Source organism: Chiloscyllium punctatum, chromosome 1, assembly GCF_047496795.1.
Source record: "Chiloscyllium punctatum isolate Juve2018m chromosome 1, sChiPun1.3, whole genome shotgun sequence".
Taxonomy (NCBI): Eukaryota; Metazoa; Chordata; class Chondrichthyes; order Orectolobiformes; family Hemiscylliidae; genus Chiloscyllium; species Chiloscyllium punctatum.
In genome coordinates this window covers 144,467,643-144,487,677 of record NC_092739.1, presented here as the reverse complement: position 1 = coordinate 144,487,677, position 20,035 = coordinate 144,467,643, and the positions used below count along the sequence as shown (strand labels likewise).

General features: G+C 41.0%; 1 protein-coding gene across 2 annotated transcripts in view; it reads right to left on the bottom strand.

Annotated features, from left to right (window-relative positions):
- LOC140480930 (E3 ubiquitin-protein ligase RMND5A) overlaps positions 1-19,544 on the bottom strand; it is a 52,664-nt gene extending 33,120 nt beyond the window's left edge. The window contains exon 1 of one of the 2 annotated variants that reach the window (XM_072576531.1): positions 19,144-19,544. In XM_072576531.1, coding sequence (XP_072432632.1) covers positions 19,144-19,285 — 142 coding nt within the window. In that variant the 5' untranslated portion in view covers positions 19,286-19,544. The remainder of the gene's footprint in view (positions 1-19,143) is intronic. The other variant, XM_072576541.1, reaches the window with a different exon arrangement.
- Between the last annotated feature and the right edge of the window lie 491 nt (positions 19,545-20,035).

Genomic DNA, 20,035 nt, shown 5'->3' with positions numbered 1-20,035 from the left:
AAGGTGCTGCATTTTGGGAAAGCAAATCTTAGCAGGACTTACATACTTAATGGTAAGGTCCTAAGGAGTGTTGCTGAACAAAGAGACCTTGGAGTGCAGGTTCATAGCTCCCTGAAAGTGGAGTTGCAGGTAGATAAGATAGTGAAGGTGGTGTGTAGTATGCTTTCTTTCATTGGTCAGATTATTGAGTACAGGGGTTGTGGCTGTACAGGACATTGGTTAGGCCACTTTTGGAACATTGTGTGCAATTTTGGTCTCCTTCCTGTCAGAAGGAAGTTGTGAAACTTGAAAGGGATCGGAAAAGATTTACAAGGATGTTGTCAGACTTGGAGGGTTTGAGCTATAGGGAAAGGCTGAATAGCTGGGGTTGTTTTCCCTGGAGCGTTGGAGACTGAGGGATGACCTTGTAGAGGTTTATCAAATCATGAGGGGGCATGGATAGGATAAATAGACAAAGGCTTTTCCCTGGTGTAGGGGAGTCCAGAACTAGAGGGCATAGGTTTAGGGTGAGAGGGGAAAAGATATAAAAGAGACCTACGGAGCAACTTTTTCAGACAGAGAGTGGAATGGATACGGAATGAGCTGCCAGAGGAAGTGGTGGAGGCTGGTACAATTGCAACATTTAAGAGGTATTTGCATGGGTATATGAATAGGGAGGATTTGGAGGGATATGGGCCGGGTGCTGACAGTTGGTACCAGATTGGGTTGGGATATCAGGTCGGCATGGATGAGTTGGACGGAAGGGTGTGTTTCCATACTGTACATCTTTATGACTCTACGAGCACTTGCTGAATAAGAACAGAGACGGGGAAAAATTGATTTATAAGCAAGAACTGGGAGACTGATTAGCAAGGTTAGATCTCACGGAATACAGGGAGAACTAGCCATTTGGATACAGAACTGGCTCAAAGGTAGAAGACAGAGGGTGGTGGTGGAAGGTTGTTTCTCAGTCTAGAGGCCAGTGACCAGTGGAGTGCCACAAGGATCGGTGCTGGGCCCTCTACTTTTTGTTATTTACATAGATGATTTTTTTTTAAAAAGTATATTTTTATTAAGAAAAATAGATTTTTAAATATTACAACAAATACAAAACAATGCAATTCAAAACAGTACAAAACTAAGCGCAAATAGTAAAAAAATTCCTCAGCCCACCCTCCTATACGAATGTATAAACATATATAGAGAAGTATAAAATTAAAAAAAAACTAAACTAGCTATTTAACTAACTAAATAAATACCTAACAACAAACAAACAAATAGTAATAACTCAGCCCAGCCAAACAAAACACTCATACATTCACAGTTCCTCCTCCCTGGATATTGGACTCATGAAACACAATCGTTATGGCTATATAAAAGCCCTTGTTAGTGTGACAGATAAATCTGTGACCAGGTATTTCAAAAAGGGTTGCCACATCTTGTAAAAATTCTCAGTTTTGTGGTGTACCATATTTGTGAGAAAATCCAGGGGAATATGCTCCATAACAATCTTCCGCCAACCCGACAGGCCTGGGGGTTTTCTTTTATCCAACCTAGCAAGATATTCTTCCTTGCACAGAATGTAAGAATATTGAAAAGTTTTCCCTTATGCGAAACTACAGGAAATACAATGGGTTGGCCCAAAAGGAGCGAAATAGGGTCCTTCTCCACCCCTACTCCTAAAATCCTCTCCATTGCACCCACCACAGTGCTCTAATATGTTTGAATCCTGTCACAAGACCAAAGACAATGGGTAAGAGTACCCATACAGACCTTGCACTTGGGACATGCTAAAGATACTCCTGGCTTAAATTTTGACAAACGGTCTGGGGCTAAGTGGACCCTGTGGAGAATCTTCAACTGTAAAGCATGGGTCCTATTGCAAATTGATATCTTCCTTGCATTCTCCCAAATATCCTCCCATGCCTCTGAAGAAACTTCAACACCCAGCTCTCTTTCCCACATCTTGCACAGTCGATCAGACTCATCTGAGGTGGCACCCCCCAATTGGTGATATAGAGTACTGACAGAGGGTGTACTCTTAGCCCTTAGTACCCCTCTTTCTATGTCAGATTTGTGGGGGTCAAAAGTGTGTTTTTTTTTAAAGAATAAAATCCCTAACCTGAAAAAAACGAAAGAGGTCTCTATTAGGTAACTCATACTTCCGTACTAACTGATCGAAGGACATTACATCTCCCTCAAATAAATCACCCATGCAAGATACACCCCTAGCTGCCCAACGTTTAAATGCTGAGTCTATCACACCTGGTTGAAAACTCGGCATACCCACTTAAGGTGTAAACAAAGATGTTTTGCCAATATTACCTTCCCTCTGCTGAATTGCCCTCCATGCTTTAACAGTATTGATGACTATTGGGTTATGGCAATATTCCCTAACTGTCCTCACCTTGTCCAAAAACAGCAAACTGGGACACATTGCCTGGGAGACTTCGATATCTAGCCATATTGAAAGAGGGTCCCAATCACTCACATAAGTCAAAAGCGAGCTTAATTGGTAATTTTTAATGTCCGAAGGTCTACTTCCCCCAATCTGTGAGGCAACTGCAGTTTGGCTAATATAATGAGGGACTGTTTACAGTGCCAGATAAAGGAGCTGAACCAACTGTTCAGTTTCCTGAGTTTTTATTTATTGAAAATCAGGGGGAGCATCCATATAGGGTATAGCAAACGAGGGAGAATATTCATCTTAAGTGCTATCCGACCCAACCATGAGACTGGAAGTGCCTCCCATCTTTGGAAATCTTGTTTAATTTTTTCAAATAAATGGGTAAAATTGGCTTTGAACAGCCAATCCAGAACTGGAGTAATGAATATGCCCAAATACACAAAACCCCCTGTGACCACTAAATGGGAATCTATAGTCACTCTCAAGGGCCAACTCTTTCGTAAGACCACCCATAGGCATAGCTTCTGATTTAGCAACATTAATCTGAAAAAGCGCCAAATGCATGAATGAACTGTATCAGGCAAGGCACTGAGACTGCTGGATTTGTCAAGAAAATTAGAACATCATCTGCATACAGCAAGATCTTATGTAATTTTGACCCCAACTTCTGGAGCTGATATATTGAAATCCCCACGAATGGCCTCTGCCAACGGTTCAATCACCAACGTAAAAAGTAATGATGAAAGGGGACAGCCCTCCCGGCTGCCCCTAGAAATATTAAAATTGCTTGATCGTACCCCGTCGGTAATGACCGCAATGAGAGGTACACTGTAGAGAACCTTTACCCATCTTATGAAAACTTCGTCCAGGCCAAACCGGTCTAGAGTATAGAAAAGGTACGGCCACTCAACTTTTCCTCCTCTCTCTACAAGGATTTCGCTGCTTGTTGGATGCTGCCTGAACTGCTGTGCTCTTCCAGCACCACTAATCCAGAACTCCGTCAAATGCCTTCTCTGCATCTAAAGAAATCACCAATCCCTGTATTGACTGCTGTTGGCATGCTTGAATTACGTTAAGCAGCCTCCTAACATTATTGGAGGATCTGCAACTCTTTATGAAGCCCATCTGATCCACTTTAGAGGGTAACACAGTCTCCAGCCTTAATGTAAGAGCCTTAGAGAGGATCTTAAAGTCCACTACTAAGACCGAGATGGGCTTGTATGAAGCACAGTCTTCTGGATCCTTCCCTTTTTTAAGGATAAGTGAAATATTGGCCGAGATGGTGGGAGACAAACATGATTGTATGAATCATTAAACATATTCAGCATCGGGCCTGACAGTATACTTATAAATTCCTTATAGAATTCACTGGGAAGTCCATCAGGACCAGACGCCATTCCACTCTGAAGCTGCCTTACAGCTTCCTGCACTTCTTGCTCTGATAATGGGGCATTGAGAAAGGACTGTTGTTCGGGAGTCACACCCAGGAGCTTCAGAACTCTAAAAAAAGGATTCCATTTTGGCCTGCCCCTCCTCACAATTCTCAGACTGATATAATTTAGAGTAAAATCTCTGGAATGCCACGTTAATCTTTTTAGAATCACATGTTAGGTTCCCAGACCCTTCCCTAATTTCTGTAATGGTTTGTAGGGCACTTCTCTTTCTGGCAAGGTATGCTAAGTATTTGCCTGGCTTGTCACCATGCTCGTATAACTTTGCTTTGCAAAAGCTAGCTCCCTCTTTGCCGTCTGCGTGAGCATTGAATTTAGTGCAGACCGCAGTGCCGTAATTCTCTGTAGTTTGACCAACGAGGGTCTGTCAAAGTAGGTCTTCTCGGCTGCCTTCAACCGTGCTTCAAAGAGACGTTGCTGCTCACCCTTCTGCCGCTTCCTACTTGTGGAGTATGAAATAACTAACCCCCTGGCATAAGCTTTAGCAGTTTCCCAGAGAACAGATGAGCTATCATCCGAGCCTATGTTGATGTCTAGGAATGCCCAAAATTCCCTAGAGAAATACTCCACAAACTTGCTGTCCATGAGAATAAAGAGGTCCATTCGCCAGTACCTTGAATCCACTGTAACATCCTTAATTTTAACCACGAGGTACACTGGAGCATGATCAGAGATGGCAATATTACCAATCGTACAGGATGCCACCAGATCCAGGGTTACCGCAGGGGTCAGAAAAAAAAAACAATCCTCGTGTGACATCTATGCGGATTGGAGAAAAATGTGAAATCCCAATCTGTAGGGTGGAGACACCTCCAGACGTCCACCAATCCTAATTCCCCACACAAACCCAATAACTGTTTAGTTTGTGCAGAGGGTATTGTGGGACCTTTCGGCAACTACTGTGGGGCCCATGAGGCAGTTAAAATCTCCCCCTATAATGATGTGCTGAGACTTGAGACTTATCAATTTAGAAAAAGCATCTACCAAGAATTTAAGAGGATGAGCTGGGTGATAATAAACATTTATTAAGGCTTTAAGAATTACAAACCTCCTTTATGTGTCTTTAACATATTCCAACAATTTAAATGAGAGATTTTTCCTTACCAATATAGCAACTCCCCTACTTCTGGTATTAAATGATGAAAAATAAACTCGGTCAAAGCCATTCTGCTGTAATTTCAGATGCTCCTTGTCATCCAAATGTGTCTCCTGTAACAAAGCAATATCCACCTTCTCCTTTCTCAGTCTCAAGAGTGCCTTCTTCCTCTTAAGTGGTGAGTGACTTCCCTTGATATTCCAGGCACACCATTTAATCAAATCATTAACCATAATCTTCTGAAATTACATTTAAATTCCAGAGAGGAGGAACCCGAACCACAAATTGCTGAGCCTTAGTGTCGCATGGTCCACCAAATATAAAAACTTCATAAACTAATATTTAATAAACATACAACATTATTGACAAAATCCAGAAAACAAACCAACATATAAAGCGCCAATAGCACTGAGTAGGGGAGCTCACCCCCTGCCCGGAGGGGGCAACTACCTGTCCCGAACTGCCCATAAATAGGTATCTAACCATCTCAACCACCTTCACTTCTCCCAGCTAGAGCCGCATCACAAGCACAAGCTAAAAAGAATAAACACCCCATAGAATATCAATATGAATAAAAAAGCATTCTTTTATTTAAAAAAAAGGGAATAAATACCCCACCCATCCTTTGGTATGTCTTAGCTTAGAAATTTAAAATGTACATCTTAACAACCGCCAGACATAGTTTGAACCAAATTATTATCAATAGAGGAAAAAAAGGGGGAAAAACAAAGCTCCAACCGGATTTCCTCTATTTCTTTTACAGAATGATAAACGCATACCCAAGCAACAATATTTATATATACTACAATTGTTTAAATTAGATTAGTTTGTCCACAAAGTCTCTTGCCTTCTCTGATGTGTCAAAGAGACTCATGAATCCATCTAAAGTGATCCGAAGCACTGCCGGATATCTCAGGGAGTACTGAATCCCAAGGTCCTTCAATCTTCTCTTGACACCATTATATGATTTTCGTTTCTGGATCACCGCCGCTGAAAAGTCCTGAAAAAACATGATCTTAGATCCCTTGTAAATTAGGGCCTTTGGATCCTTCCCCTGGAATCTGGAAGCCTCCATGACTCTCTCCTTATCCCAGTAATGATGGAACCGCACCAGGAAAGGACGAGGGCATTGACCCAGACCCAACCTCTGTGCTGCGATCCGGTGAGCCCTCTATGTTCAATCCTCTCATGCCAGTCTCCAAGTCAAAGAATTTCGGAAGCCAACCTTCAACAAATTCCGCAGGCCACTCACCCTCCTTACCCTCAGGCAGACCGATGATCCGAATATTTCTTCTCCTGCCCCTGTTTTCAAGATCATCCACTTGGTCACACAAATTACGAATCTGTGTCTTCAGGGCTTGGATCTCTTCCTTGAATGAACTGGCATCAGCTTCCACCACTGTGACCCTGTGCTCCACCTCATCCGTCTTCTTCTCCAGGTCTCCCAGCTGCTGCAGCATGAGAGAGACTGGAGCCAGCTTCTCTTCAATCTGCTTCCCCAACATCTCACGAGATTTCGAGAGCTGATTCACCAGGTCCTGGAGAGTAATCGGCTCAGAGGCTGCTGCAGGCCCGGCCTCAGATGCTCCTCCTCCCTTTTCAGGCATTTCTGGACAGCTGAAAATACTGTCAATTTTTAGGTAAGTCAATTTTTAAATGTTTCTTTGGGCTCCACAATCTTGCAACACCCCAAGAAATCCTGATGACCTGGGTTGGGTGGGTTAAGGAACCGTCTTGCTCCTGCTGCGATGCGAAGCTCTGCAGTGTGATCTTCTCAGATCGCCGCCATCTTAGATCGCCCACATAAATGATTTGGATGAGAGTACAAGAGGTACAGTTAGTAAGTTTGCAGATGACACCAAATTGGAGGTGCAGTGGACACCAAAGAGGGTTACCTCATATTGCAATGCGATCTGGACCAGATGGGCCAATGGGCTGAGAAGTGGCAGATGGAGTTTAATTCAGATAAATGCGAGGTGCTGCATTTTGGGAAAGCAAAGCTTAGCAGGACTTATACACTTAATGGTAAGGTCCTAGGGAGTGTTGCTGAACAAAGAGACCTTGGAATGCAGGTTCATAGCTCCTTGAAAATGGAGTTGCAGATAGATAGATTAGTGAAGGCGTTTGGTATGCTTTCCTTTATTGGTCAGAGTATTGAGTACAGGAGTTGGGAGGTCATGTTGCAGCTGCATAGGACATTGGTTAGGACACTGTTGGAATATTGCATGCAATTCTGGTCGTCTTCCTATCGGAAAGATGTTGTGAAACTTGAAAGGATTCAGGCAAGATTTACAAGAATGTTGCCAGGGTTGGAGGATTTGAGCTAAGGGAGAGGCTGAGGCTGTTTTCCCTGGAGCGTCAGAGGCTGAGGGGTGACCTTATAGAGGCTTACAAAATTATGGGGGGCATGGATAGGATAAATAGGCAAAGTCTTTTCCCTGGTGTAGGGGAGTCCAGAACTAGAGGGCATAGGTCTAGGGTGAGAGGGGAAAGATATAAAAGAGACCTAATGGGCAACTTTTTCACTCAGAGGGTGGTACGGGTATGGAATGAGCTGCCAGAGGATGTGGTGAAGGCTGGTACAATTGCAACATTTAAGAGGCATTTGGATGGGTATATGAATAGGAAGGGTTTAGAGGGATATGGGCCGGGTGCTGGTAGGTGGGACTAGATTGGGTTGGGATATGTGGTCGGCATGGACAGGTTGGACTGAAGGGTCTGTTTCCATGTTGTACATCTCTATGGCTCTATCTCTTTACAAGTCTGTTTCTCAATTTCCCTCTGACTATTAGGGGGTCTATAACATAATCCCAATAAGGTGATCATCCCTTTCTTATTTCTCAGTTCCACCCAAATAACTTCCCTGGATGTATTTCCTGGAATATCCTCCCTCAGCACAGTTGTAATGCTATCCCTGATCAAAACTGCCACTCCCCCTCCTCTCTTGCCTCCCTTTCTATCCTTCCTGTAGCATTTGTATCCTGGAACATTAAGCTGCCAGTCCTGCCCACCCCGAGCCATGTTTCTGGAATTACTATGATATCCCAGCCCCATGTTCCTAACCAAGCCATGAGTTCATCTGCCTTCCCTGTTAGGCCCCTTGCATTGAAATAAATGCAGTTTAAGTTATTAGTCCTACCTTGTCCCTGCTTACCCCGACTGTTTGACTTTTGTCTGTTCTCAACAGTACCGGTCTCAGATAGATCTCTTTCCTCACTATCTCCCTGGGTACCACCCTCCCACCTTACTAGTTTAAATCCACCTGAGCAACTCTTGCAAATTTCCCTGCCAGTATATTAGTCCCCTTCCAATTTAGGTGCAATCCATCCTTCTTGTACAGATCATTTCTACCTCAAAAGAGATTCCAATGATCCAAAAATGTGAATCCTTCTCCCATACACCAGCTCCTCAGCCATATATTCATCTGCTCTATCCTCTTATTCCTGCCCTCACGAGCTCATAGCACTGCGAGTATTCCAGATATCACTTCTCTTGAGGACCTCCTTTTTAATTTTCTGCCTAACTCTCTGTAATCTCCCTTCAGAATCTCAACCTTTTCCCTTCCAATGTCGTTGGTTCCAATGTGAACAATGACCTCTTGCTGGCTCCTCTCCCCCCCCCCGTGAGAACATTCTGCATCCTCTCTGAGACATCCTTGATCCTAGCACCAGGGAAGCAATACACCATTCTGCTTTTTCGCTGCTGGCCACAGAAACGTCTGTCTATACCTCAGACTACAGAATCCCTTAATACAATTGATCTCTTGGAAGCCAACGTATCCCTCATTGCATTAGAGCCAGTCTCAATACCAGAAACATGGCTGTTCGTGCGATGTTCCGCTGAGAATCCATCACCCCCTACATTTTCCAAAACAGCATACCTGTTTGAATGGGTATATCCACAAAAAACTCCTGCCCTAGGTGCCTACCTCTTTTACCTTTCCTCGAGTTAACCCCATCTATGTCACTGTATCTGAAACTTTCCCCCCTTCCTATAACTGCCATCTATCACATACTGTTGATGTTACAAATTCCTCAGTGCAACTGTCTCTCAAACCGATCCATTCGATCTGATAAGATTCTCATCCAACATCATTTATGGCAGATATAATCTGCAGTAACCCTTAAACTCCTACATCTGACAAGAAGTACATATCACTGTACTATAGGCCATTTTTGCTCCTTCACAATCTACAGACCCAGAAAATAACACCGCCTTATTCCTCTACAAAACATTGTAGAGGACATTAATAGTTATGGCTAATATTTTAAGTTTAATCAAGAGGCATATCTCCAAAAAACATAATCAAGAAAGAACCCACTCCACTCACTACTGTAGCCTCTCTGTTGGACACACTTAAAATGATCAACTTATCTAATTCTGTACTGTGAACTTCGCCCAAACAGGTTCCTCCAAGATTAGTTGTGAATTTCACTTTGTTAATTTTCCCAGACACACTCCGATGTCCAGCGATACATGAATTCAAAACAGCAAAGGCAGTAACTGTGCAGGTTCGTTCTCTCTCTCTCTCTCTCCTGCACTGTCCTCACAAGGTGCTTCCTTTGTCTGTTCTTCTCCCTTTTAAACCTGCTGTTGTTTTGACTTCTTCCCCCCCCAAAGTTCCAAGACAATGCAACAGCACATGAAGCAGTAATTGCGGCTCCTGGAATTTGAGGAAATCACCTGCAGCACCTAAAATACCTCAAAAAAAAGGAGCAGCTGTTACAGCCAGAAATTTTTCCTATCCTCCATCTTGGATTACCCAGAATCCACTACTCAAAATAAATTACCATCGGAACTAAGTTGCTTTTACATGGAAACATCTTTAAGGGCAAGAAACCCCTAATTCAACACCTACTTAAAATCAATGAATTTGAGATGTTTCAGCCACATTACACACAAGCTGAACTGTTTGATTCATGACAGTTTCATAGGTCCAAAATCATGGCACTTTTGACAAATTAATTAAACTTCTCTTTGAAAAGCAATATTGGGTATGAGCTTTGAATAAATTATATTGTGGATTAAATGTGAAGAGATCAGGCATTTCTGGTCCACATTACTGAATGTACTTTGTTGATTACTTCAAACAGGTTTTAAATCTGAAAAAAAAGATTATGGAGACAGCATGGTTACCACATCACAGTGCAGCTGCTTCCAAGATTCTGGTTGTTAGTTGGTCCTGCTCCTTACATGGTACCTCATTTCGGAAGAAAGGATAAGAGGGGGCACAAAACAAAAGAAATAATTTTAATGGGGGGGGGGGGTGCCAGACTGTGGGACTTGGTCTTATATATGCTCAAATTACAGACAGTGACAGAATAGGTTGAGAGAGCAGTTAATTAAACATGAGCTTTATAACTGTTAACACAGTACAAAAGCAAGCAAGTTAATGATAACTGTGACGATGCTATGGTTTGAAGAGACGTATTTTGTTCTGGTTTCTTTTCAGAAAGAGATTGAATGAGAGGTGCCAAGTAGTCTGTGGTAATGTTAAGAGATTGGGAGGCCTTGGGTTTTTTTTTAAAGGAAGGGTTGGAAAAACAGAAGCAGCCTGGATGGATATAGTAATCTCTCTCAGTCCAGGATTTCTAGGTTTTTTTTAAAGCTTTTAGATTGCTGAAGCTGCTGGTTTTGAAGTAGTAGAAGCTATTTTCTCCCCTCTTGTGGTTACAGCTAGAAGCTGGGGTTTCTCTTTGTATTGCAGGCATTGCACGTGAAAAAATCTGACCTGAATTTGCCTTTTTGCAAAGGAGTGTGTTTATGGGATGTGACTATATTGTAACAGTTAATTAGCAATGGTTACTGTATTTATTATTCTGTTCACTCTATTGTCCAAGCCTGGACTCCACACTTACAAAGAATGTGACGACTTGAGAGAGGGTGCAGGAAAATTTGCAGAAATTTGAAGAATTATGACTGGAGAAGTGGAGGCTGCTCCCCTTGGAAAAGAGATGGTCAGAGGGGAAGGGTTCAAAATTATTCAGGATATGGACAGTTTGCTATGATCATAGTATAAAATGGACTATAAATATTCTACTTCTATCATCTGATTTTAATAACCAAGACCTTCATGGATTCAAGTGACTTTTAGAAAGGACAAATACTGACCTCAATTCACTGCTGTGAGTAGAGTGAAACCAAATAAATAAACATGAAGAAATTTGTATCTGGTTTAATTTATACATGATAATTTCACATATTGTAAGACAAAAGGCTCAGGTGCCAGTTACCCAGCTTGGAAACAACCATGAGTAACTCAGAAATACACAATGAACCTACATCAATAATGCTTGGTACATAAGAACAGAGACAGGGAAAATTGATTTTCAAGCAAGAATTGAAAGGCACACCTTCTCCACAACCACCTGAAGGAGCATCGTTACGAACGCTCATGCTTGCAAATAAACTGTTGGACCATAACCTGGTGTCCTGTGATTTTTTTAACCCTCTCCACTTCTTTCTCTCAAACACAAAAACCAGTGGCCAGTGAAAAAGCAAGTTGGAACAACTAGCACGCACTGGTCACTCAATCTCTAAACTTCCGACACTGCTGAAGAAACAAATAAAAGTTAGGACTCAAATTTAAAATCTAACATCTCACGAATGCCAAGAGCTTTAAAGTGTTACTCCCTTTACATCTTTGTCTGTGTATAAAGCACCACCCCCCTTCTTTTTAAGCTTGCCACCTATGTGTTTTTGGTGCCATAGTTCATTTATTTTTTGCAGCAGTAGTTAAAAAATTCTTCCTTCTTCACTGAGTGCACTGAAGACAGAGATAGATATGTTCTTCATCAGTAAGGGGATCAAATGTTACGAGCAGAAGGCATGAAAACTGGTTTGAGAAACATGATTAAATGGAGGAGCAGACTCAATAGACTAAATGGCCTAACTCTGCTTCTACATTTTATAGTCTTATTAATCTCTTATGAGTTTACTCTTGCTAGCATTCATTGAAAGCCTCTGAAAATCCAAATAAACCACATCCATGGTCTCCACTGCTCAACTCTAACAATTACATCCTCAAAGAATTCCAGTAGATTTGTCAAGCATACAGAAAACACTCTTTTCTTTAAAGGAAAATCAATTTTAGGTCCTATAGATGTGACATAAAGCCAAAGCTCATTGCCCTGTTGGACACAATAATTCAATGCAACTATCAGCAGAGCAGGTAAATTTTGCCAAACCATCCACAAACTGGCTTTTACATTTCCTACATTATAACTTAAAATGCTGTTAAACTTAGAAGTGTTCCAATATGAAGCATTTGGGTTGCCTAGAGATCAGATTATGTAAGAAGTGAGTGTTTATACATTTCTTCACACTTAATTAAAATGTTGATTATTTGTGTTGAATCCTATTACAAATTGCAATGTAATGAGTCATGCTATTTCTGGCACTCACTCACCAGGAAATATCTCACTTCAGTACGCCTAGTTTAAAAAGGTGTCTTTTTTAAGAGATTGAACATTTCAGTGTCACTCTGATAACAAACACATTCACATGAGGTTTGAGGAATAAGATTATCATGCTGGGTTCCAATTTACAGCTCGAGAGATCCAAACCATGGCAAAGAAAACCCAAGCAACAGTGTTATTCACACTTGTACTGCTTATTTATCTTTTAAATATTCTTTATTGTTTGCAGATGTAGAGATCTGGGGGAAAAAAATGCTCCTAAGTCTTGGTGGATAAACATGGAATTGGAAGTTAAAAATCACACAACACTGGGTTATAGTCCAACAGATTTACTTTGAAGCACTAGCGCTAGTCCTTCATCAGCTAACTTGAGGGGCAGGATCATAAGACACAGACTTTATAGCAAAAGATCACATTGTCATGCAATTAAAACGATACATTGAACAAACTAAATTGCCATTAAGTCTTTTACAATGCATTGCTGATTTTGGTTCACTAATATGTAAATTCTCGAACTTCTTTTAAGTCATATTCTTGAGATAATTTAAGGTTTTATAACATCTCAGCTCAGACAATGTATCAAAGGTGTGAGGCTAGAGTCTGTCTGTATCCAAATCTTGAGTCAGACTGGTCCTGTTTCCAAAATAGGAATTGATAAAATATTACATGGATTGACTGCCTGCAGGTTGTGTGCTTTTTGAGCAAAAATAGAATATATCTGCAAATGTAAGTTCAGCCATAGATTTGTGTGCGCATTTAAATATTCATGAACCAAAACCTGCAACCCATTCTAAAAGATGGAAGACTTAACAGCAATCTAGGTTTGTTCGATATATCATTTTAATTGTAGGACATTGCAATCTTTTGCTATAAATTCTGCATCTTATGATCCTGCCCCACTAGTTACCTGATGCAGGAGCAGCATTCTGAAAGCTAGTACTTCCAAATAAACCTGTTGGACTATAGTCTGGTGTTGTGCGATTTTTAATTTTGTCCACCCCAGTCCAACACCGGCACTTCCACATCATGGGAACTTGAATACAAATGTAGTAGTAATTACATCAAGATAAGTGATAAAAGTAACAAAGTCAACTTTGTAAATGATCCTCAAACACCATGGGTTTTTCTTTTAAATTCAAGAGAACATTTTTTCTGAGTCAGCACATAATAGGAAAAGAGGAGGTGCAATTCTAGATTCAGTCTTAGGAAATGAAGCTAGGCAAGTGGATGAAGTGGCAGGGGTGACTATTTTGGAGATAATGACTATAATAGTTAATTTAGCATCATTGTGGAAAAGGCAAAGATAGTTGAGGAGTAAAGTTTCTAAATTGAAGGGAGTCAAGAGGTAATCTGGTATGGCTGGACTGGATACAGCTTCCTGAAAGAAAATCAGTGGAGGCATTCAAAAGCAAGATTCTACAAGCATGGTGTAGACATGTCTCCACAAAGAGACCATAGAGGATCTTGTTCCTAACAATGGTGGCTTACACGATCAGGTAGTTTGTCACACTCATTGCTAAAACTCTTCGGAATGTAACTTGGATATGAAAGATGAAAATAACTGGAATTGTGGAAATGGAATATTAGCGTGGAGAAGAAAAAGAAAAACAGAAAACAAGGAAAAATAGGAAGAACTACAAATTATGTGGAACTGAAGATCTACACCATTGTTATAAAACAAAAGGACAAAGCACATTTCCCAGATTAAAGAAAAAGCAAAGAAATTGAACGGTAACTATCAAGCTACAGTATATAAGAGAGTTAACACTAATCGAACCACATAGTGCAAAGGACATTGTGATTCAAGATACAGGAACAGATAACATTCAGGCTATGTAAGCATAATTAAGAAAATGTACAATTAACCTCATCTCATAAAAAACTAAATGTTTCATTTGACGTAATATCTTACTAGAATATGGTACAACTGTCGTAAATAAGACATTTAAATTAGGTTGTCTATAACTTTCTGACAACACCAATCACACAACACCAGGTTATAGTCCAACACTGTGTGATTTTTAACTTTGTCCAACCCAGTCCAACACAGGCTCCTCCACATCATATAATTCCAATTGCATTTACTTATGCTGTAAAGTTGATTCAAGCACAAAAGCACCAACACAAAACCCCAAATAAAGCACCCAAACACTTTCTCTGCCAGTGACTTTGGTCATTTCCCATTGCTCACAACGTAATGTTACCTACCATTCAACGATCAAAGTGATTTCTAGTCATCTAGTCACTGTCACATAGCTGTTTGAGAGATTTTTCTGTGCACATATTTAATGCCACATTTCTTACATTGCAACAATGATGAAATTCCAAAAGATATGCTGTTGACTCTGAAATACTTTGGAACATCTTAGAGTCATGAAAGTCACCACATAAACACTGTCAGTGAAAGAAAGCAAGACTTGCATTTAAGTCCAATGTATTAATGAAACTGCACTAATTGAAATTTTCATAAGCACAGGTATCCCAAACACATACAATCACAGCATTCAGATCTCAACTGCTTAGAAAGTTTCTTCCTACTGTTGAATTGAATCTGCTTTATGAAAAGGGCAGTTTAAGCATCAGCAAGAGCTAACACTAATGAAAACAAATTAACATACAGCAATGTTTCGGGTTAATCTTGCATTTAACCTATCCTAATATTCAACTGCCAACTCTTTAGACCACATATAAATAGTTACTGCACCAATTAATGCAAATACATCACTATTACTACCTATCCATTCTACTTCCAACAAAATCTAATAAAATCAGTTGAAGTTTGATCAAGCACCTACTTATTGCAAAAGAAGTTAGTTTAATGTAAATCACTTATAAGAAAATCATAGCACAAGATCTCAGCAAATGCAAACAAAAGAAAAACTATTTTAGCATAAGGTGTTTAACATAGTGGGACACTGAACTATTTTGATCATTATTACAAGGCACATAAGGCAAAATTAGGTAAGACTACCAAATGTTTTGTTAGAATGTTTGATACCAATACAGTAAAGAAAACTTTAGTCAGTATGCTATAATCTAGCTATGCTTTTAACACTTGCGAAGTTCAAGTGGGAATACAAAAATTCATATTCGATATTATGTAAACTTACTGTAAACAAAACACCTCAGCTACAACCTCAAAATTGATGATACATGATACTTTCCTAAAATCTTATGACCACACTATTGAAGTATAGTTTTATTTGTAGTAAAAGATTCTAAAAAGTGTAGGCAATGATTTTTGAGTGCATAATAGCCAATTTGCAATAATCAAGATCTTCTGATTGATGAATTTATGTCAATTCCTTGTTGTGCTATATCATGACTGTCCATCAAACAACTAATATTACCACTCTCACAGCATGGTGTGCGCAAAGACTGAACACCCACAACAGTCAAAGTTTAGGTTGAAACATGCACTGTACCATCAGTCTACTGTGGTACCACTGCAGTGCAGCACATGGTAAATACATAGATGAGAGATGGGAGGGTTAGGTCTTAGAGTCCATGCCGCCCAGGTTTCCTAAACTGAACTAGTCCCACTTGCCTGCGCTTGGCCTGTGTCCTTCTAAACCTTCCTATCCATTTACCTGTCCAAATGTCTTACACGATGTACCCACGTCGACCACTTCCTCTGGCAGGTCATTCAGCCCTTCAATCCTATTCGACTATTAAATATGACTTGCTGATTTCCTGCATTACCCCCTTGATACCTCTTTGATTCCTAAAAATATGAAACTTTGACTTAAATCTACTCAACAACTGAACATCCATAGCTTTCAGGAGTACAGAAGTACAAAACTTCATAACCGTTTAGAGAGAAGAAATTACTCTTAATTTCAGTCAAAATTCTGATTCCTATTTCTGGATCCTTTGGTCAAAAGAAACATCTTCCTGGCATCTATGCTATCAATGCTGTTAAGAATGTTAAATGTTTGTTTTGATTAGGTCAATCCTTACACTTGTAAAATGCGACATAAAGAAAAGAACCAGAGAATGGCTACACCAGAGATCTTTTTACCTCCTGTTTTACCGCAAGAACAATTCACTTAGTGCCATCCCCCTGCCTTTATTCCACTGTCCTGCACATTTGTTTTGGTCAGGAAATGATATGTCCTTTTTGAATGTCTTGACTGAATCTATCTCCACCCCCATAATCTCAGGATATACATTCCAGATTCTAACCATTTTTCTATTATTTCTTTTGCCATTGTTTCTTCTGCCAATTACAGTCCATAATCCCTTCTACACCTAGGACCACTCTGAATTTTGAATACTTCTGAAAGTTTCCCTTCACTTTTCCTTCTCCAAGAGCCCCAACTCTTCCAATTTACATTAAAGTATTAGGATACTTCATTCAAAGTGATTTCAAATGAGATGGCCAAATGTGCTAACTGCTTCAGAGAGCCAGTTAAAGATTTTAAATGCTCAGACTCATCAAGGACTACAACATATCATAAACTGACCTATTTACTGCCTTGTAATAGTAATAAGACCAGTTAGAATGTTTTGACATACCCAAAGAACATGCGAACAAGCTAGAAAGCATTTAGAAGCACATATCAAAGTTACTCTGACACCAAACATCATGATAATCAGAAAATTGTTCTGATGGAAAGGTCAATGATCTGATGAACATTTACTGTTTCTCTGCATAGATGCAGCTATAACCTGCTGTTTTTAAACAATGAATGTGTGAGAACTTCATGAGAAAACTTGAATTCTACCTTGGATTGTCACATCTTGGCCACAATCTACACAGAAGTAAATACACAATTAAGTTAAAGGAAAAATGTCAGTCCCAAGTGAGATATACAAACAAGACAACACAACGCAATCCTTTGCAAAATCAAATAGCATGTGAATAATTGAGAATTTAACTGACTCAACCTGACAACATATGATCTACAAACTTTCAAACAAAATGTAAGGTGCTGTAAGCCTTCCATTTCTGTTGTGGTTCTGTTCGCCGAGCTGAGAATTTGTGTTGCAGACGTTTCATCCCGTCTAGGTGACATCCTCAGTGCTTGGTAGCCTCCTGTGAGCACTTCTTTGATCATTCCTCCGGCATTTATAGTGATTTGTATCTACTGCTTCCAGTTGCAGCAGATTCAAACCACTATAAATGCCGGAGGAAAGATCACAGAAGAGCTTCACAGGAGGCTCCCAAGCACTGAGGATGTCACCTAGACAGGGGATGAAACGTCTGCAACACAAATTCCCAGCTCGGCGAATAGAACCAGAACAACGAGCACCTGAGCTACAAATGTTCTCACAGACTTCCATTTCTATTTTACAAATAAGGGGACCTGCATTTTGCAATGTATTGTAATTATTTGCAGACTGAAACATTCATGCAATCATAAAAATAAATTACAAAATAATAAAAAGATTGTATATGTTATAAATTATTGGCTTGTTTCACTTGTGCCACAAACAAATTTAGCATAAGAAACCATAATGATTTTTCAATGAAACAAATATGTCTTGTGTAATGAAGTCTCTCATCCTTTCTGTTCTCTCTAATGCCTTCATATCCTTCCCAAAGTATGACATTTAATACGAGATGCAATACTCACATTGAAACCAAACCAGGTTTGACATTACATCCTTGTTTTTGTACCCTATCCCCCTTTTCACAAAAAAAGTCCCACATGTTTTAACTCTGCTGCTGTCAACTAGTTTTGCCAACTTCAAATGATTTGTATATGCAGGTTTGTCTACTTTCATAACCCCTTTAGAATTATAGGGATAGAAATACAGTGGAATACAGTTGGAATACAGTGGATTTCACCAGTTTCTGCATTTTCCCCTCCCTCCCACCTTACCCCAATTCCAACCTTTCAGCTCAGCACCGTCCTCATGACCTGTCCCATCTGTCCATCTTCCTTCCCACATATCCACTCCACCCTCCCCTCTGATCCATCACCTTCACACCCACCTCCATCCACCTATTGCACTCTCAGCTACTTCCCCCCAGTCCCAGCCTCTGCCATTTATCTCACCACCCTCGAGACTCCAAGCCTCATTCCTGACGAAGGACTTTTGCCTAAAATGTCGATTTTCCTACTCCTCGGATGCTACCTGACCTGCTGTGCTTTTCCAATACCACACTCTTGACTCTAACCTCCAGCATCTGCAGTACTCACTTTTCACCTATGTTGAAATATTTGTCTATTCTACTCAATCTCTGCTCACAAATAAATACCCCCATGCCAATAATCAGTCTCGTGAACCTTTGTTGAATCACCTCTAAAGCAGGGGCTTCATTCCTCAAGTAAGGAAGCCAAAACTGTGCACAAATCTCCATGTGTAGTTTCACCACAGTCGTGCAAAATTGTTGCAAGATTTATTATCAGTGCAGGCCAGTGTTGCACAACATTATTCATTTTAGCTTCAGCGTCCAATGTGTAATATTGCCCTGCACTGATAAGTGTATAATTCTCAGGAACATTGCACCCTTGTTCTCAGTTGTGGTAAAATGTTCCAGAGAATTACAAATTCATCAGTGCATGGCAATATTACACACTTCAACCAAAATGTAAACATACGTTTTACACTTACAAACACACACACCCAAACAGAGGAGCCAGTATAATTAAAGCTTAGCGTGTGCGGGTGAATGTAATGTGACAGTTATTGAAGATAACCCTGTCCGATTGCAATGTGTCATTGAGTCATTTGAAGGTACACAAATACAAATAGACACACACGACAGGCCTAGCTACCGTTATACATTGGCAGTTTTGCTCTGCCTGGCCCAGTTGCCCTGGTCGCCATGGCGGCGCTCACCTCCAGTCTGGGTCAGCTCCTGCCTCAGGCCGCTTGTGTACTCGATCAGCTCCTCCAGAGTCCGGTCGCAGTGCTGTCCATACGAGGTGAATTTCTGAAGCACTTTATCTAGCTCCCTCTCCACGTTCAGACATTGCTCCATAATACAATCAGACACAGGGGAGGTCGGGGGGGAGGGGAAGAGGATGGATGGTAAACAAACAGACGGACGGAGCGTTCCGCCAAGCGGACGCTCGATTGGACTCCTGTGTGTCACACTCTCTTTCTTCCCGGGTCCAGCTTCGCGCCTGCGCCCCTCTTCTTCCTCCCTGCCACCCGTTCCGGTTCGATCCGATCCGGTCCAGCCGGGCCCTCTTCCGCTCCGCGCCTGCGCCTCACCTCAACTCAACTCCGCCCGCCTCCAGCTCGACACTGCTGTGTGGGGAGGTGCGCAACGCAGGCGCAGAGCCGGACGTCCAATCTGCTGTGCGCCTGCGTCGCGCAGCTCCCCACACCGGTGCCCGGCCTGTTCTGCGTCGGGTACCGCCCACTCAAGATTGTTTGGGGTTGACAAACGGCAAGCCGCGAGACCACTGGGCGGTACCAATGATCAACATTTGCGGGGGAGACGGGTAGGGGGTTATAATTTGTAAGGAAAGATAAAGAGAAACAAGTGAATGTTCACCACACACGTTACGTAGAAATACGTATAGCATTCTAATCTGATTCCTTCAATACGATAATTCCCAAAGTATCATGGATATGCCTGACGTAACACATTGTGATGTTCCCTCCTGATGACCAGAACGAAGGTTGCTCCGGGGGTGGTACAGTTGGGAGTATAACGTTTACCTCAGATCAGCGTGGTAACTTGTAAAGATCCCCAAAACAGCCAAGTGTTGATCAGATTTGT